Consider the following 20,645-nt stretch of genomic DNA (forward strand, 5'->3'; position numbering starts at 1 on the left):
ATATTTAATGTGTGAATTGCTTAAAATTATGCAAAATGTATAACTGCTAATATTTCTGCCAGTCTGTCATGAAATATATCGGTATTATAAGGTCGTTGTGTGTAGATCTATTAATATAAGGCATTTTCTGTTAATTATCATGAAAAATTAATATGTTATGAGCGAGTAAAAATCTATAAAAACTATTTGCCCACATTTTGCTTGTGGAATGCATGAATAGAGCTCCAGGCTCTATAAATAATTGCAGTATATTATAAAACAACTCAAAAGCTCTTAAGATCTTATAATTATTAGTATCATCCTTTGCATAAAACAAAAATACAACAGGAGCAGGTGCGCTGTCACATTTTGCTTCCAGAGACTAGAAATAAAGCTCCAAAGTAAATAAATAATTACAGTTTATTATAAAACTACTCAAAAGCTCTTAAAATCTTAGTATTTTAAAGTGCATAAAAAAATACTCCGGGAAAAGGGTTCGTGCAGGTGTTCAGACGCGGCCGCCGCAGAGGACGCAGGCAGGGCGGCGGATTGACGTTTTTTCTTCATGTTTTCTCGGTGCTCGCCTCGACCCCCGCGCCCAGCACCTCAGGAGTGAAGCAGCCAGGCAGCAAGAAGGTAAGGCCGTGCCCCTAGCTGTCCTTAGTTAAGAGAATCCCGCCCAGCAGCCCGTGACATGAGGCGGGTGTGCTGTGTTTACATTCTGCGGCGGTGTGTGGGTGGGGGAGTGGCCGCCCACCGCCTGGCATGGCGTGTCGCTGCCCGCCACCGCGGCGACAGGCCTGCCGGGGGTGGCGTGCGGCAAGGGCAGGCTGCTGACGCCCCCGTGACAAGAGGAGACACGCATGGAGGCACGCCGCGGGAGGTATGCGGGGCGCACCGCGTAACCCTTGCCTGGACGTGGCCGTAAAGGGCTTCGTATTTCTTTTATTGCCGCTCCCTATTTTGGTATATTTGTTCTTTGATGGTATTTCTTGGTTTATTTGAGTGTTTTGAGGCCTCATTTGTTGTTTAAATTATTAATAACCATAATATGCCTAATGGCATATGTAACGAGATGTGGAAACACAATCGGGTCGAGGGAGGCAGAGCCCCCCCATTATGAGGTAACCCTAAGGGTAGTTAATGGGGATGAAACCCCCTTTCTGTAAGACTGAACACCTTTCGTATTTTAGGTGTGGTGAGCCGGTGGTTTGTGCTGGCCTGGGATGCTGTGGGCTACCCAGCCGCCCGTGTCCATGCTGGTGATGGAAACATGGAAACGCAGGCAACAGAAAGCCTATTGGCTCATTACGAGGTTGCCCGCTTTGGTGATTTAATCTGCTCGACAGCCTGGGGCCTGGGGGAGGGATGAGCCCACCCACAGACCGAGAGTAGATGAAAAGCACTCGCATATATTGAGGAGCAGATTCAGCTCAATATTCAGTTTACTCCTCCTCGGCGAAGTGACGGTCGATTTCTTTGATATTGGAGTTGATAGTATTACATTTACTATTTCTGAAGGAAGATTGTTCAGTGACGGATGAGGAAAGAAACTCCTCCTTCGGATGTCTGTTCACATTGCTTAGACTGAATGGGTAAACCGTTATTTCTAGTTCTTAGTTTGGTTTTCTTGTTGGTAAATTGAGTAAAAGAAATTTATTGAATTTTTTATTATTGAAGACTTGAATCATATCTCTCTTGAATCGGTCTTTTTCCTAATCTCAAAGAGAATTAGTCGCTTGAGTCGTTCCTCGTAAGCGGTTGAGCCTTTAAGGTTGGTATATTTTCGTATGCCGTCAGCTGAATCCTTCCTTTCAAAATGTTTCTGTAATTAGGAGACCAGAACCAGAACTGTACCATATACTGGGTGGTCTTTTACTACCAATTAGATATAGAAGGATAGCGCATTTTACACTCGAAGTTCTCGCATCACGCCCGAACATAGTGTTAGCTTTTGTTTATGCTTTTTTACAGGCTTTGTTTTGTTTGCTGCTAGACTGCTGATAGTGATGACTTTCCTCCTGCATTCCCACAGAGGTCTCCCATCATGTCTCCTATTCATGATGTATATTACTGTTCTGGACTGGACCATGATTTGTCAATTTTACCCACATTGCAAAAGATTTGATTTGTCAATAATAAATTTGATTTTTGTGGATTTGATTCTTTCTGAATGATTGATGATGTCTTCCCTTTTCTTTTCCTTAGTGCCCAAAGTAGGATTGTCATCAGCAAATTTCGATTTTTGCTTTTCGTATGATTCGAATGATGAAGATGAAGAGAATGAAGATATACTTGACCTGTTACTGGACCCCCTAGTCTCTGAGGAGGCACTCCAGTAGTGCTGTGAAGCCAATCTGTCGAGTAGCCAATCTCTTATGTCGTGATTTCGGTATCACAAATCTGCGATCCAAGTAGTACCTCCAGTGTGGGTAATTTTTAGTTTCACCTTTCGTTCCTCTTGCGTAAGTTGTCTTACTGGAGATATATCAGGATGTGCTTATATATGGGGCAATATATCTTATATATAATTACAAGAGTGTCAATAAATAAATTAGATCATTTTGGGTGTATGGAATTTCATTATTGTACTGTTTTAGAATTGTCTTCTTTATGTCGTACTAATTTAATTTTTTTTTTTCTCTAATAATTGAATGTCAAACTTATGTTTTTTGTCTTTTTTATTGGCCTGTAGTTTAATGAGATTGAAAATTGCTTTTCGGTTTAATGCAACGCTGGCCCTTTTTTCTTCATTTGACTTGTTGAATATGTTATGAAGTTGTTGGTGGCTCTTTTATTGTTTGTTGGGCTCTTTTAATAACCGAGGGACAAACCGTCATCTGGTCCTGTTGAGGTCTCTGTTGAGGTGTTCGTAATATTTCTTCACTTCTTCATTGAGTACTTTTTCATTCGTCAGCGTTCCTGGGTTCGGGCAGGGTTCGTTCTTTCGTGAATTTTGGATGTTTTCGACTGTGAATACGGATCGTGGTTTCCTGTTTGAGGATTCTGTCATCCTGGATTGCATCAGTTTTTGAGTCCTGGAGAGCGTCTTCAGTCTTTACGTTGTTTTGATTTTTTTTTTTATTTTTGATGTTTGTGAAGAATTTTTTGATTTTTTTTGATTGTTTCACTAGCATTTTTGTGCTAATTGTTTTTTACTACTCCGATACAGGGTCGGCCGCTGTTTGTTTTGCTAATTGGCTTCTGAGTGCAGACTTGCTTTTTGTTCTCTTTTTCATTTTTTTAATTTCTTTTTTTTTTTTATTTTTAATTTTTTTCTCTTTTTTTTTCTATGGTCATCACGGTGGATCTTACGCACCATTTACCGCCATGGTTTTTTCAGCTCCTGTTTTACTCTTTTCACACGGAAAAGCTTTGTTTTGGTCTGTTAGGCACGTTGTCGCATTGTTTTGTGAAGCAGCTCAAGTGGGTGAGGGGGTCACAGGCTGGTTGAATCTGTTTTTCTTTGTAGTCTGGTATCACTGGCCTTTCAGCTTATTTTTTGACGGTTTGTTGTGAAAGAGACTGAATTTAAATGAGATTTGTATTTTTTCAAGATTCACCAACTTAATTTTTTTTCCAGGTATAACCACAGTCAGCTTAGCAGATTGTTTTCTATGAGTTATCCAGATCCAGAGGATCTTTTTCTCAACTCCAGTGAGTTAAGTCTGCCTTTAGAACTCCTCTGAGCAATTAGCCCTCTTCTGCTTGTTCTCCAAATTCCAGTCCCATTATTATTGCTTCTTGTTAGGCTGTTAAGATTTTTTCTTTATTGTTTACAAGTAGAGTGGTGTTACTCAGTTATATTAGTTCCATTTTACCTGTTCATTTGTTTTTTATTCTGCACGATGTTTTATTATTCCTTTTATGGCAGGGGCTTGATTTTTTTGCAGCAATTTATTCTAATTCTCTATTCCTTTTTGTCTATTTTATGGTGCTTTAGTTTTTTATTTTACGATTTTTTTTTACTCCTCAGAAATTTTAGTTCAGATTACTAGATTACCCGAAATGACCAGTTGCTGTGATGGCTACCATCTCCCTTTCTTGTTTTGGGTAGACCGCCCTAATTTTCTCAGTTGCAATAAATCAGATTATTGGTTTGTGTATTTAATGGAGATGAGTAATGGTTTGTACAAAATGTTGCGTTTGAATGGGGTGCAGCTCGGCAGTTTGAGTTCGCTTGTCGGAGGATGCTGCCGGATATCGACCGTTTGGCCGCAGTTTCAAGTGAATGATCCAGTTTTTGAATAGCTTTCAAGAATTTCTTTTAATGATCATACATTTCATGGCTATTTTCACATTTGTTTTACTCTCTATACTCTTTCCCATGGCTTCCCCATTGAGTTTGAAGGTTGTTAGAAAATATATACCTATATGGCAACAGAAAAGCAGTTGGTTAAGTAGAAAACGATAATATGGCGTGTTAATCTTGTCCCATCTGTTATGGTTATTAATTTGCAAAACAAACAAGGCCTCAAAACTCTCAAATGAACTAAAGACTATTGATTGTAAGGTAAAAAAGGAAGCAGCAATAAAGGAAATGTTTACCCAAGCTGTTGAAACTCCATGACTATAGAAGTTTCCTAAAAGCACATCTTGCAAGGTATGCAGGGCAGACAACATACCTCTTGCCTTGGACTAGGTCATAAGGGTCCTCTCTCATGGTGGGTATGAGGCCCTTTTTATTAACTCACTTATGACCTAACTCATATTGCTAGACTTGTCAGTGGAGAGCATGGCCAAACACAAAACACACATCAATTGGAAAGGACTTAGGAATAACTGCATTGAATAATTTGTCGCCAGAGAAACACATAAATGGAATTGTAGGTGAGATATACAACTTGGTGAAAACATAGAAGTTGTTTTTCAATATCTGGATGAGGAAATTAATAAACTGATTGTAACAGTGATACATCCAAGGTTGAAAACACAGCAACATTATGGTCGCCAAGTACAAAGTTGAATATAAAGAAAGAAGAAAGGATTCAGAGGGCAGCAACGATTTGGGTTCCAGGACTAAGAGATTTAACATATGAAGAGAGATTGAAGCGGTTGAACTTACTGACACTGGAACAGAGGAGGGAGAGAGATCTGATTACAGTGTATAGGGTGATGAATGGGATGGAGAAAGTGGACAAGGAAGATATGATAACATAGGACACAAGAAAATCATAAGGTCATATAAGGAAGATGAAAAAGGAAGCCTGTAGAAGGGACATTAGGAAGAACAGTTTTCCACAAAGAGTCATGAAAGCCTGGAATGGCTAGGAAAAGAGATGTGGTCCACACAGCTCCTCACTCCTCGGCCACTGCTGTCGTCTGTTTGTTTACATACAGCTGTACATTTGCTCGTGCCCACAACCATTTTCCATCCATATGACCAAGGGTTGGAAGAAAGCGGCCAGTGTGACACCACCTTTAAATAGAGCAAGGATAACACTGGATAAGACAGGAAAATAGAAGAGAGGAAGTTAAATGCAATATTCAAGAACTTTGGAAAAATGTTTAGTGTGTGAACGAAAGGGAGCACAATCAGACATAAGCCGAAGAGGAGGGGCCATTACCAACCCTGGTAACCCAATTCATCTGAACTGAACTGAAAACTAGTTGGGATGGATTATCTAAGGCAGATGATGTCAGAATTAATGTGGGATATCTTGAAGTTGCCTCAGAAGTAAATAATGGGTGTAATGCTGTCCCAAGAGTTGCTGGGAAAATATTAATTAACCCACCTGTTAACTCATTAGGTAGTGTTTTTGTCCCCTCTTTTTTCTTCTCCCTACTCTATTGTCAGTGTCTTTTACTTTTCATATCTATGTCTGCTCATTGAGGGGACTCAGTTTGGGTCTATATCAATTTCTGATGTCACCTTGATGCCATTTCATAATGACAACTTTATTCTGCATTTCAAGAATGTGAGGATCTTGCACTCCTTCAATCCCTCCAGTGTTTTGTAACCATCTCTTGTGGCTGTAACATGTGCCATTTGTGTCTTTCCTTCCAATGACCCAGTTGTTTTATTGGATTGCAAGGTTGTGGCGAGAGGGGAAAATGATTAAAGGAGATAGAAGCATTCTCTTGATAATGTATCCCACAGGCTTGTTTCTTATGTAGAAGCTTAAATGTTGCTAAGCTACATTTTAATCCTTGTACATGTATATAAATTATTTCCTCTGGTTATGGTGTTGTACAGATTACTAACAATGTAACCAAAGCAGCAATTGTATGTGTATATGATTAATGTGTGAGTAAAAGTTGCTCAGCAGCCTAGAGTCATTGGCATTAGCTCCTGTAAAGGTCACTGTTATAGAATATCTGAACTTATTTTAATTTATAAGCCCCAAATCTTCACTTTGTTACCATTTTATGTCACATTTATTGACTTGTGAGAAAACTCTGCCTCTGGCTGAAAGGGTCATGACAACAATTGTTTAGTAATGCTCACATTTAGATAAGAGCACTTAGCTGCATAACAGTGGCCTGTACAGTTAGTGTGTAAGCTGTGGCATGCCTGCCTCACTAACACTCTGGCTCTGTGGGCGGCAGATGCACCATGCCGGTGGCAGGCGGCAGAGCACAGAAAAGGGTCAATGAGAGGACCACCAACCACAACCTGGACCCCGGCAGCCTCCAGCACCACCGCGATGTCCTGCAGGAGGTGGCCGGCTGGCACATGGTGAGTGGAGCCTCAGCAGGATGATCCCCTAAAGTATAGGTTAGGTTTGTCACTGTGTAGACCTTTCCAAGAAGTGGGTTCACTTGTCGGAGAAAATGATGCTTGCAAAAACTGAGCTGTGGTAGGAAAATTAGTGTTTGCATTTTTCCAGGATTGAGTCAAGCTTGTAATGCATGCATGTTATATTTTTACCATATATTTCCCTAAACTTGTGTGACTTTTGAATCAATTCATTCGGTAAATCATGCCATTCATATATTTTTTGATTTAAGAAAGTGAATTATCTTACTTTATCACCTCTTTTTGTAGAGTTGCTTCATGTTCTCTCTTTCATGTAAACTTCCTATAAATATGATATTATTACTATTATTATCACTATTATTATTATTATTTTTATTATCACTAATTATTATTATTATTATTATTATTATTATTATTATTATTATTATTATTATTATTATTTCCTAGTCACACATTTGTGCAGCATAATCATGTTACGAATGTTCAGTTGTACATCTGGTGTTGGCAATTTTTTCTCTGCCCAACAAATTACTTTACTTTTTCCATTTTATTCTGTCTCTTTAATTGTGTTCTCCAAGTTACACCTGAATATTCTAGTACCTGTCGTGTGTGTGTGTGTGTGTGTGTGTGTGTGTGTGTTGGCAGCCGGTGTGGTGGGTGTTGGCTCCTGGCATTGTCGGGGTCAGTGAGGCACCCGCAGCGCCAGGGTGAGGAGACCGTCAGCCACAGGTGAGGCGAGGCTGGTGCTGCTGCTCCAACACCCCGCCTCCTGACCTGCCTCGTCGCATTTTACCTCCCTGCCGCGGACCTGCCTCCCTCACTAGTGTCCTAAGCGGTAGCCTCGTGGCCCGCAATACACGTTTAGGGGGTCGGTTTAGGGCTATTTCTGTACCAGTGGGCTACCGGCGGCGTGGCCACGAGGGGCCCGGCGGGGAATGTGGCAGGAGGCAGGGCGTGAGGGGGGGCCTGCAGCGTGTGCCCAGGTTGTCTGTGGGGCTGGACAGTGTATTCAGTTATGGTCACACGTGCTGCGTAGTAATAGTACGTGTTAGCGCTGCCCACATCAGGCAACCCTCGATCCCTCCTTTCGGCGACTTGTCAATGAGAGCATCGTGAACCCAGCAGAGGAAAAAATAATATCTGCACCACTCTGAAAAGTCTTCCGCCCATCAGCGATTATAGCCAACATGTGCAACAGGACCTGCACATAAAACAAAACACTCGTGCGTCACGCATCGTTTTTCCAGCGTTGGCGTGCGTGCAGAGGGGGTGTTTGCATGCCAGGCACCCGCTCCTGGCACCACCACTCCCTTGTGCCGCCCAGCAGACCTTGGCTATGTTAATTAGGCGGATGTTTATATTTCCTCGCCAGGGCGGGATGTAGTACGTTACCTGTCGCGGCCTGAAGAACGTGGGGCTCAGCGCACTGGGTTATTATTTGACAAACATGCTGTGCGGCGCCCCTGGACTTATTTTGTCAAAGCTTAAAAAAATCCACCATATCCTGGGACTCACGACCAGTCAGCCTAGTTTAGATTGACAAACAGACTCGTTAAGAAGAATTTTGTGCCCCAGGAAGCTGGGGCCGGGTACCTAAAGGGGCGAAAAGCACAGCTGAATTGATTGATTATTAGCAGGTATTGCGTCAACGCGGGAAAGCACGCGGCCCAGCTCACGGTCATGTGTGTCCGCCCTAAATCCGTCCATGATCACTGAGGGGCACGTGGCGGCTACTGCCATACACCACTGCCGATGTTGTGTGTAATAAGGGGAAGGGTGTATAGTGACGAGAGTTGGGTTTCCTGAAAGCTATTGCGTCTCTCTCTCTCTCTCTCTCTCTCTCTCTCTCTCTCTCTCTCTCTCTCTCTCTCTCTCTCTCTCTCTAAATGTACCCTCTATCAGACTATCACACACACACACACGGCATTTCGTCTCCTCTTCACACCTTGACACTCCACAGTTGCCACCACTCGTCTGCCTTGCCTTCCCTCCTCCCTCTCCTCTCCTCCCTTTCCCTCTCTTCCCCTTCCCCATCCCTTCCCTTTTCCCCTTTCCTCCTTCCCTTCCCTATCCCTTCCCCCACTGCAGCCTCTCGTGGTGACAGTGTTACCAGATTGTCGTACTAGGCATACTTTTTCGTCTGCTTGAGGCCCAAAACTGTCGAGCCTACACTGATAACGATATACATTTACAATAAGAGTTCAGATGGTTAATTATCGATGTTTTCTGCAATTGTTATGGGTCAGAAACGGGAAAATGCGATGTTCTGAGTACGATAATCTGGTAACGCTGCGTGGTGGTGATGGTGGTGGTGGTGTTGGCTCTGTCGGCGTAAATACCCGCCTGCAAGACACATGACGCGTTTGCTTGCCTCCTTATAGCACTGAAAGGAGAAAAAATAAAAGCTTTGGAGGTCATTGCGCATTTAAGACAGGGATAACGAATACGTGGTTTTGTGTTGACTCTTCCTTGTATGATATTTGATAAGAAAAAGGCCCACATTCTCAGACATTTCCGGGTTCTAAATTCCACATTTGATAAGACTTTCGTAGAGGTTGTTATAACGAATACGTGGTTCTGTGTTAACTCTTCCTTTGTATGACATGCGGCTTGATAATAAAAAGTCCCACATTCTCAGACATTTCCGGGTTGGTTCTAACTTCCACATTTGATAAGACTTTCGTAGAGGTTGCTGTGTTTGTATTTCCATGGTGGGTATAGTTTTATGAGCCTAGTGATAGTTTGACAAGGCTTTTGTTCTACCTTGCACGTGAAAAAGTAGTACCGTACTCAATTCAACGTTGCCAGATTGTCATACTCTGCCTCCCATGTTTGCCGATTTCCGCCCCCAAAACTGCCTTCATATATAGTTACCGTTAAAATGGTTAATTATTGGTGTTTTTTTGCAATAGCTACATGGCTCAGAAACCGGTAAATACGAGGCTTTGAGTACGATAATCTGGCAACGGTGGTAAGGAGTTAGTCTGTGAGGTCGCAGGGAGGACTATACACGGAGCAGGTCTTGTAAACGTAGATAAGCAAAGTAGAAGGAAATAAGAAATAAGAAAAACTACGTCGCCTGGTCATCTGCTATATCTAAAATGCCCCCTCGAGTAGGAAGAGCAATAGTACAGTAGTAACTTTAGCTGTTCTGTCGCCTTTAATTAAACCTCAATCAATCACACGCGATGCCCTTTCTCCCTCCTTCAAACAGGAATACGTAAAGAGCGCTAGCCAAATGCCTCACGGGAAAAGAAAAAAAATATCATTAATGAGGAAAGGGAACCAAGGGAAATCAAATAGGGGGGGATGGGGGGAGGATGCTAGCTGAACGCCCCTCTGGAATAAAAAATACAATGTTAGGTTGTATTCATTTTCACATATGGACGCAATGGGAGAGGCAACCATACGTAGTAATATGGATAATAGTAATAAAGGATGATAGAGAGGGAGGGTGAGAGAGAGAGAGAGGACAACAGCTATCTATGGTGGTGGTGGTAGTGGTGTCATGCAAGGGGGGGTAGGGGGTGTAGGGGTGGTGGTGGTGGTGGTAGTGGTTATGTGCCAGAGTATGTGCATTGGGAGGTGGGTGGTAGGTGGGGTGATGATGATAGGTGGGGGAAATAGTAATGGTGGTGTTGATAGTGGTAGAGGTGGTGGTGATGGTGGTAATGGTGATGTTAGTGGTGGTGGTGGTGGTATATAGTATTGGTAGAGTCATGAGAATTGTAATATAGAAGGGGTACTGTTAGGAATGGGGATGTGGATGGGTGGTGAGGGGCTAATGATTATAGAAGTGGTTGTGATGACTGCTGAGGGAGTATTATTATAGATGGTGATGATGATGGTGATGGTGGTGATGATGTTAATTATATAGAAGTGGTCAGTAAGGAAGTACATAATATTGGGGGGGGGTGTTGATGTGGTACTAATGATGATATGTATTGACCATTAATAGATTGTAGTGGTGGTGGTGTTGGGGTGGTGAGAGTGGTGATGTATATTGACTGTGGTGATAGGTATCGTGGTGGTGGTGGTGGTGGTGGTGATGAATGGGGTGGTAATGGAGTAGTAAGTAGTGGTGGTGACAGTGGTGGTAGTGGTGATGCATGATGGTGGTGGTGGTGGTGATGGTGGGGTCATTTGATTTGGTGTTCATAAATAGGATAGAGTGAAGAGGTCTGTCTCCCCCCCCCCCCCCCTCTCTCTCTCTCTCTCTCTCTCTCCTTCCATTTAGTCTTTCCATTTCCTATCTCCCTCATTCTTCCTTCCCTTACCTCTTAATCTCTCTCCCTCTCCTTCTTCCTCTTCCTAAATCTACTTCCCTTCTCTCTACCATCTTCTACATCTCTTCCCTTTCTCTCTCTCTATCTCTCCTTTCCTCCGCATCTCTCATCATTCCTTTTACTTCCCTCAACACCTCACTCTCTGTTTCCCCTTCTCCCATCTTTTCCCCTCACCCTTTCTATCTCCCACCTCCTCTCCCTCCTCCTCCTCCTCTGCTGCCAACACACCCAAAATAGCATCTGCCTGCCTCTTGCCCTCTTCTAATCCGGGTGGCTGATGTGAGGTGACTGGCTGTGATGTGAGGTTGTGGGATGGATGATGTGGATGATGTGGCTGGATGTATGAGGTGAGGTGACTGGCTGGATCTATGGCTATGGTTGGGTGATGGGGCTGGATGCATGGTTGTGGTGTGGGTGTATGGTGGAATGCAATATCACACACAAACACACAATTACTTTTTATATATTTTCATCCCTTGCCATTATCTATATTTTTCTAACTTTTTTCTTTTTCTTTCTTTCCATCTTTCTCTCTTGCTTCTGGTAAAGGACTAGACCCCCTTTCTTTCTCTCCTTCTTTCTTTCTTTCTTTCTTGCTTGCTTCTGGTAAAGGACTAGCTCTCCCCCCCCTCCCTCCACACTCTCACACACACACTCCAGCCACAGATGTCGCACCGACTAAACGAAACTTTCCAACTCTCCCTTTCCTCATATGAACTGGCCCATCACAGGTTCAAATGGATAATTGAGCTCTACTTGATCTTTTTGCCTAGTAAGGTAAAGTTTGGGGCATATGCTATAGGTGTGTGTGGCCTCAGTGCTCATCTCCGTCGCATTGGCCCTTGAGCCTGCGGTGGGCAAGATTGCATTACCCTGGGACACTAGGCAGGTATGACAGGTTACCACAGCTTACCTTTCCCAGATTTCCCCTGGTACCCATTTATCAACCAGCACAGGAGTAAGGATGAACAGCTGGGTGTTATTAACTTGCCCTAATGTATTGCAGGAGGACTGGGAGGAGCTTGAGGCACTGCTGGAGACTGAACACCTTATCCTGGGCCAGCCATATCAGCCCCAGCAGCACCAGCAGCAGCAACATCATCGCTCGGACATCAACCTCCTCCAGAGTCCAGGTGAATGCCACTCACACGTAAGGTTGTATTATAAGACATGTTTGACAAGGCTTTCGTAGGAGTTGTGGGCATTTCCAGGAGTAGTTTTTTTGACCCTGGTGGTAGTTTGACCTTTCTTCTGTATATACCAGAACCATGAGAAAGAAAGTAAGGGGGTCTAGTCTTTAATAACAGAAGCAAGAGAGAAAGATGGAAAAAAGAAAAAGAAAAAAGTAAGAAAAATATCGATAATAGCAAGGGATGAAAGTATAAATAAAGTAATTGTGTGTTTGTGTGTGATTTTGCATTCCACCATACAGCCACACCACACATCCACATCACTAACATCCTCCCTCTGCATCCCTCCCCCCACAGAGCGCACCCCACGGCTGCCCCACGAAGCACCACCCTCCCGCAGCAGTTCTCGGCGCTCCCTCCCACGCACACACGGCGCCTACTCTCTCCCCCTTCAGCAGCTGTCCTCCATCCTCCTCAACATGACCTTCTCGGACGCTGAGGATGAGCACCAGGGGACGGGACGGAACACAAGGTGAGGACTAGGAGGGACAAGGGAGGAGGAGGAGGAGATTGGTGAAGGAAAGGGAGGGTAGGAGAAGAAGGGGGAAAGGAAGGAGAAGGATGGGGAAGGAAGGGTAAGGTAGGAGGAGGAGGGGGAAGGGAGGAGAAGGAAGGATGGGGAAGGAAGGGTAGGGGAGGAGAAGTAGGGGAAAGAAGGGGAAGGGAGTAGGAGTAGAAACAGGAGCAGGAAGGAGAGGCAGCAGAAAGAGGAATAGGAGGAGGAGAAAGTGGAGCAGTAAAAGCAGAAGCAGAAATGGGGAAAAAGAGCAGAGAGAAGTAAGAGGAAGCAGCAGGAACAGGGAAAATAAGAGTAGGAAGGCCTGTTATTTTATTTTTTATACTGTCTTAGAAAAAAAAAATTGTCCAATAATGAAAACAACAGGAAGAGGGAAAATAAGCATAGGAAGACTTTTATTTATTTATTTATTTTTTTTTTTTTTACTGTCGAGCAATGGAAAAAAAAAAGAAATGTCCAATGATGAAAGCAAGTAAGAGAAAGCAACAGGAAGCAGGAAAATAAGCGTAGGAAGGCCTGTTTTTTATACCATCTTGGACAACGAAAAAAAAATTATGAGATGTGCAATGAAGCTCTAACTCTTGATGTCTTTCCCTCTCACCAGCAACAGCCAGGACCGATCCCTGAGCCGCTCCCGCACAGAGTCGGGGGTGAGCAACGCCTCCACCGTCTCCCTGGCCAGCCCCTCCTCCTCTGCCGGGCCTGCCGCTGCTGCCAATGGGCCCATGGCTGCCTCGGGGAGTGCCGCCGGGGCCCTGGACATTGCTGCCGCCCAAAATGCCTCGGTAGTTGATGTTTCAGTGAGTGATGCCCACCCTCAAATGCCTTCTTATAATGTAGAGAAGCAGAAGTACAGTCACACCTTGGATTACAAGCTTAATTCGTTCTGGAATTTTTCTCGCAAACCGAAAAACTCTTAAACCAAAACGAACGCACACTGTAATGCTGAAAACACAAAGATTGCACACTTGAGCACAAACATAAGCGGACATGAGCGCGTGGATTCTACCTCTGCAAGTGTACAATACGGACTGACACCCCACTCCCATTGTTTTCCACTCTGACCGCTCTTGTCTTGCGGCGAACAAAGGGAACCCACGCTCGTGTCTTCGACTTGTACAAACGGGATGCTTGTAAACCAAGTCACCGCTGGTAAACCAAAGCATTTTCAGTGATTTCTTTTTTTTGCTCGTAAATCAAAACACACAGGGTCGCATTACAAGACATCCCGCCGCTCAAGAACACGTATTTGACAAGGCTTTCGTAGGAGTTTAGGTTATTTCCACGAGTAGTTTTATGACCCTGGTGGTAGTCTGACTCTTCTTCGGTACCGTGAACCTAAAGAAACACTCATTAGAACCTTATTGATCCCCTCTTTGACCTTTATAAATAGTTGATATGAGAAGCGAGTGTGTTTTATAATACTGGCCATAAAATAAGGGACTCGTAAACTGATGTATTACTGTATTGACACTTGGTTCTCTATATATTCAGATCCCAACCTTCTCCTAATGAATAGATTTGATGGGTCTTTCAGCTGCTTCAATTCTTTTATAGGAGTATCATACTGCGTTTTTTTTTTATGTGTTGTGTTTTCCCCTTGGTCTGAACAGGAGTAACATATCAGAGGCACTTGTTATATGGTTTATTTTACCATTATTAACCCAGTAGCAGCGGGGATCATGTTTCTTAATGGTCCCTCTAAGCGAGAAAAATGAGAAAAAAATCATCACTCACACAAACCATTTCATAATATATATCGATGCATTTGTGATCAGTTTATGTATCATCTATTTTTGGGGGGGTTTATATCATGGCACAAATTTGGCCCGTCCCTGCTACACGGTTAAGCCACAAATTTGGCCCGTCCCTGCTACACGGTTAAGCCACAAATTTGGCCCGTCGCTGCTACCGGGTTAATGCCTCTAAGTACCTACTGTCACCCCCATACCCCCTTTTGTCATGAACCTCACCCTATACAACCTCCCGTCACACCCATCACCTCTCCCTCTCTTGATGTAAGGCGTTTATTTTACCCTAATTAATGCCTCTAAGTACCTACTGTCACCCCCATACCCCCTTTTGTCATGAACCTCACCCTATACACCTCCCGTCACACCCATCACCTCTCCCTTTATTGATGCAGGGCGTTGACAAGAAGAAGATTGTGGAGAAGCTGCAGCAGATCCAGGGCTACATACAGCAGACCACAGCAGCCATGGCAGCCCTAGAGCAGCAGGGAGACATTGTGCGTACCTCTCTTGCTCTCTTTCTTCTCTCTCTCTCTCTCTTCCTGATCTTTACATTTAGCTGTGTCTTAAAAGGTATCACTGGTCAAATGCCTTATCAGTTATGTTCATCTCTGTTAGTCTTTTTTGTCTTATTGTTCTCCCTTTATTTTTTTCTCTCCTCGGTTTTTATATATGTAAAAAAATTATTACTGTTCATGTACCTCATCAGTCGTATTCCTTTTGTCAGTCGTTTCTTGTCTTTTTTTTCCCATTCTGTTTCTTTTATGCCTCAACAGCTGTCATTGAGGTTAGGTTAGTGTTCAAATGCCTTGCCAATGCCTCATCAGTCATCTCATTCCTCTTGCCAGTCTGTCTCATTTTTTCTCTCTTTTCTAGTACCAAAACAGTCATTATATTCCTTTTGTCAGTCTTTTTGTTCCTCTTGTTCTCTAATTCCTCATCAGCTATCATTCCCATCATGTGAGTCTTTTGTCATTTTTCTCTCGTTCTCTAAGTCATCACCCATCACTGGTCACGTGAGTCATGAGTTAATGTTTGCCTCCTCCCCCCTGAGGCAGGCTAAGGTGGGGCAGTACAACACCTTGGCCAAGATTCTGCGGGACCTACGTAGCACCGAGGCCAAGCTCAAGGCTCAGGGTGGCCAGTATGCTGAGGTTATTGTGAGCTGGGTGTAGATGTGTGTGTGTGTGTGTGTTGACGAGAGATGTGTGCGCTCGATGTGTGTGTGTGTTTGTGTGTTTAGTAGGCCTTGTTTCCCCTTCTTCTCTCCCCATAACTTCTTTCATTAGTGATTTTTTTAACTTATCTCAATCGTGTATCATTAACTCGGCATGCAGTGTGTGTGTGTTTGCCAATCCGTATGTTTCACTCCAATTTGCCGTCGTATTAACCCGCTGGACCTTAGCGACGCATGTGATGGGTTGATAAAAATAAGTAATCGAGGGACCAGTGACGCATGTGATGTGTCGTCTGCTATCGAGTGTTGTGGCGCCCTAATGGACCGGCTAGGAGACTGATTTTTGAAGTGGACATATAGGCGGTTTGTGGGAACAGTATTGCAAGCAGGCAACTCGCTAGACCCACACTGGACCCACACACGCGCATCCCACGCTTGGCATCTCATCGTCCTCAGATATCATGTTTCTGTGAACCTGTAAACTTGACCAGCCTCCGTTCGTCATCTCGTCACATCTTTGACACACCAGGAGATATACGTATTCCAACTCCCTCCTTTGCTCTCAACCCCAGTCCTCCTTCATCAGCTGAGTGCATAAACATCGCATTGCTCAGATGAACTTACCGACGCTCACAAACACTATGGGATAATGAAACATTTTATCACGTAATAATATGTGCATATGAACATAAAATAGTCTAAATAACATAGAGTGGTACGCAACACCGGGCAACGTATGTCAGCTCTTCTCCCTATCATGGACCCCCAATTCAAGGTCACTGGCCCGAAAATGACCTCTCGTTCGGCCACCTCTTTTGAATCTTTTTTGAAGGAGCAGCGAGTAGCAGGCTTTCTTTTTATTATTGTTTCCTTTTTTGTGCCCTCGAGCTGTCTCCTTTGTTGTAAAAAAAACAACAACAAAACAATGTGCTCGTATTACTCTCACAATTATTCTGATACTTACAAACAATATCGGACCCATATATTGGTGATTAACATTCCCTATTTTTATTACGACTCGATTTTCCAAAGCATCGCATTTACACACTCGTTTATCACATTCATTTACGTTTTATATAATTGTTCTATAGTCAAGTTGACTGGTGGGCTACGACACATTACTCTTCAAAGTGGTTTAGTCCTTATTTAAACACATTTTAGCCTCAGGGGGTTGACTCTTACGTAGGATTGCCAGCTACCCTTCACACAATCAAACAGAGTGGCTTTTTTCTCCCTGATATGAGTATTATGCATTATATATTATTCAAGGGGGTTATCTATTCCTTAACACATACTTAGCCGTGGGGATCAACTCTTATGAAGGTGTCAAGTGTTTTCCCTTAATGTGCGAACTAACTGTGACGGAGAGCATGGATTGGCAAACTCACACACTTACCGTATTTCTTGTTGGAGTGGAGTGTTGTCGTCACTAACCAGCACTGTGTTGTTGTTTTCCATGCCTGCCCCTCACCTCTCGGACCCCAGGGCTTGCAAAGTGATATATATGCTCGCTATGTCAACCTCAACAAGTCGCTTCAGCACCAGGAGGAGGAGTACCTGGACATTCTCGCTCGCTCCCTAGTCCTTAACAAGGTAGATATATAACCCAAGTGTTGTGCATTGATTAGTATATGTGGTAGAGTAATGGCTGGTGGTTAATCTTGAGGTTTTTTTAATAATCTTTCATGGTGTTGCGCATCATCATATTTGGTTGAATTTGAGAAGTTGTTGTTTTTACGTATTGCAATTTCAAATATTAAAGAAACTAAACTTTTTTCTCATTAGTTTCCTACTTGCATCGCTTCCTAATCAGAGTATTTTGTGGATGCTGACGGATGCTAAGTTTTCCTGCTCGTAATTCACTAAGAGCGATGAATAGATAACTTCACGAAACAACTCTGCACTGTTCTGTATACTTGGTTAACATTCCACTTCATCCTGTGACTCTGTGGCGTCAAGTTAGCATCAGTCTCATATGGGTCTCAGAAGCCATTGAATGTGGTGCTATAGTCTTTGGATATTAAACTGGCCCAGAAGCTCCTCTCTCCCCCTCACCCTCCCTCTAAGGAAACACTGACTCATAAACACCTATATTGAAACCAGAACGTGAGACCATTTTTGCATTGGTTCCTGCTGGTCCTTTCCTCCCTGCTGCTCTGCCACACATCCCAACACCCGTCTCTTCCTCTCATATGGTACCTATAGCTAACATATGAGAGGAAGAGATAGGTGTTTGGACTGTGTGGCAGAACGGCGAGAAGGAAGGACCCACGGAAGCCAATGCAAAAACGGTCTCTGCAATCTGGTTTCGCTGTACCTCAAACCTCCCTTCATCCAAGCGATCACCTCCCTTACTTATAGGAGAGGGGGGTTATAAGTGAGCGGGTTGGATGTCTGGTGTCCATTGTTGCTGACCTCCCCCCTCCCCCCCACCCCTACCCCTTCCCCCTTACTCAGCTGCACCCTCTGACACAGGCTGCAGCACAGGTGGCCAACGGAACACAGCACCCAAGCACAGCACCAAGCAGCGTCTCCCCAGCATCAGCACAAGTCAACGGCCGCGAAGAGACGGTGAGTGCTGCGAAGATCTGCCGTGTGTTGCTTCATCCCACTTTTATCCCGCCCTATTGTGTTTGACGTCATTCTTTGTTGATGTATTATGTTTGTGTCGGCCTGAGCACCTTATGGCATCTTTTAATTAAGTGTATATACAGACTCGTAATGATTTGAGGAGAGGAGTGGTGAGAATGTTGTCAGGAGGGTGAATATGTGCGTAAACCCAGTGTTGACAGAAAGGGTAAAATCTGCCATGTTACTGCATCCGTTCTTCATCCATTCTTCAAACCCAGTGTTGACAGAAAGGGTAAAATCTGCCATGTTACTTCATCCGTTCTTCATCCATTCTTCAAACCCAGTGTTGACAGAAGGGGTAAGCTCTGCCATGTATGTTGCTTCATCCCATATGTCCATTCTCTTTAGTGTTTAAGGGCAACTTTCACCGTCATTTTGTTTGTTTTGATCGTTACCAATGGCGGCGATCGACGCTATAATTTTCCACGTGAAACTGGCCTATGGGGTAGTGGCGGCTGCAGAGGAAGGGAGAGCTGTTGAGAATGTGTGGTAAGGTGCGGGGCTAGGCTAACCCCGCAGCCACCACTACCCCATCGGCCAGTTTTACGTGGAAATGCTATAGCAGCGATAACAGCCATTGGTAACGATCAGTGCAAACAAAATGACTGAAAGCGGCCCTTATCATCATTCTATGTTTAGTTGGTGTTGGACTGAGCTCTCTATGGGATCCTTTGTTTGTGTGTACAGACCCATAACTAGGATTTGAGGATACAAGGGGCAAGGATTTATAGTCAGGAGCCCAAACATCCCTCCCCGCCTCCAATGTCCCAGTTGAATACGCCTTTCTACCCTACCTCTCTCCTATCTCTCTCCAAAAATCATGCAGAGTTAACAACAACATATTCATATTTTCATCCTTTTGATGATCTCTGTGTATCCTCTCCTGCCTGTTTTGACTTTTGTTTGTGTGTACAGACCCATAACTAGGATTTGAGGATACAAGGGGCAAGGATTTATAGTCAGGGGCCCAAACATCCCTCCCCGCCTCCAGTGTCCCAGTTGAATACGCCTTTCTACTCTACCTCATCCCTATTCTCTCCAAATCCCTTATGCAAGAGTTAACCAGCAACTTCATATTTTCATCCCTTTTGCTGATGAACTGTATTTCCTCCTGCCTACGACTTGAGCTCCGTCACGAAGGGAGCATCGATACACCTCTCCCTCCGAAATTGACCCTCTCCACTGGGCACTCATGCTATTTGTTTGTGTGTACAGACCCATAACTAGGATTTGAGGATACAAGGGGCAAGGATTTATAGTCAGGAGCCCAAACATCCCTCCCCGCCTTCAATGGCCCAGCTGAATACGCCTTTCTGTCATCCCTATTCTCTCCAAATCCCTTATGCAAGAGTTAACCAGCAACTTCATATTTTCATCCCTTTCCCTGATGAACTCTGTATTTCCTCCTGCCTACGACTTGAGCTCCGTCATGAAGGGAGTATCAGTATGCCTCTCCCTCCGAAGTTGACCCTCTCCTCTGGCCACTCATGCTATTTTGTTTTATGGGAGCAGTACATCGTGGTAGGCTTCTTTGTTTTCATCTTTGTTGCCCCCGAGCTGCTGCCTTTACTGTTACAAAAAGAGTGGATGGTGGCGAGTAGCAGGCTTTTTTTTTCCACCCCCTTGAGCCGTGTCCTTTGACGTAAAAAAAAAAAAATCATTGACAGGGAGGAAGGCACAACACTCCCTAGTCCCCCTTTTGTTTACTGTAGACCTGAGTGCATGTAGTTATGAGGCTATGATCTCTCTCTTTTTTTTATTTTTTCTACAGGAAAGGAAACAGCTCAAGGGCATAAAAAAAAGTATTAAAAAAGGCCCACTAAACGCTGCTCCTAAAAAATAAAAAAAGACAAAAGCAGAGTGTGTCCAGGAAGTATACAGGAAGACCAGATAACCCACAACGAGGACATGATCACCATAAAGGAAGAGCAGTATCATAACCATCCGAGACTGTGATCACTGTACACTGGAAGGACACCGCAGTATTACAATAAGGCTGTGTTCACCATACATAGGCAGAGCAGCATCACGGCCCCAGTAGCGCAGCATGGCGGGGCAGGGCGTGTAACAGCTTGCATTGTGATATTGGGGCTCCTTTGCTGTTGGAGAAAAGTAAAATCAGAGACTGGAATTTTTAACCCGGTAGTGGCGACAGGTCAAATTTGTGGCTTTACCATGTTGCAGCAATGGGCCAAATTTGTGGCTTTACCGTGTAGCAGCGACGGGCCAAATTTGTGGCTTTACCATGTAGAAGCGACGGGCCAAATTTGTGGCTTTACCGTGTAGCAGCGACGGGCCAAATTTGTGCCATGAAATAACCCCCCCCCAAAAAAATAGATGATACATAATCTGATCACAAATGCTTTGGTATATATTATGAAATGGTTTGTGTGAGGGATGATTTTTTTCTCATT

At 43.9% G+C, this 20,645-nt stretch overlaps 1 protein-coding gene across 15 annotated transcripts in view; it reads left to right on the forward strand.

Moving 5' to 3' along the window:
* The first annotated feature begins 454 nt into the window (after nucleotides 1-454).
* LOC126981470 (uncharacterized) overlaps nucleotides 455-20,645 on the forward strand; it is a 53,532-nt gene continuing 33,341 nt past the window's right edge. For 4 of the 15 annotated variants that reach the window (XR_007733956.1, XM_050832561.1, XM_050832627.1 and 1 more), the window contains exons 1-8: nucleotides 704-862; nucleotides 6,529-6,658; nucleotides 11,972-12,098; nucleotides 12,453-12,627; nucleotides 13,277-13,472; nucleotides 14,819-14,920; nucleotides 17,086-17,193; nucleotides 18,076-18,171. Coding sequence is in view for 14 of the 15 variants with exons in the window: in XM_050832561.1 (XP_050688518.1) it covers nucleotides 843-862; nucleotides 6,529-6,658; nucleotides 11,972-12,098; nucleotides 12,453-12,627; nucleotides 13,277-13,472; nucleotides 14,819-14,920; nucleotides 17,086-17,193; nucleotides 18,076-18,171 (954 nt within the window). In the remaining variant the exon portion in view is untranslated. Of the gene's footprint in view, nucleotides 616-703; nucleotides 863-6,528; nucleotides 6,659-11,288; nucleotides 11,313-11,971; nucleotides 12,099-12,452; nucleotides 12,628-13,276; nucleotides 13,473-14,818; nucleotides 14,921-15,481; nucleotides 15,584-17,085; nucleotides 17,194-18,075; nucleotides 18,172-20,645 lie in introns of those variants that run through there. The other 11 variants (XM_050832549.1, XM_050832635.1, XM_050832540.1 and 8 more) reach the window with 9 other exon arrangements.

This window comes from Eriocheir sinensis, chromosome 4 (assembly GCF_024679095.1).
Source record: "Eriocheir sinensis breed Jianghai 21 chromosome 4, ASM2467909v1, whole genome shotgun sequence".
NCBI classification, from domain to species: domain Eukaryota; kingdom Metazoa; phylum Arthropoda; class Malacostraca; order Decapoda; family Varunidae; genus Eriocheir; species Eriocheir sinensis.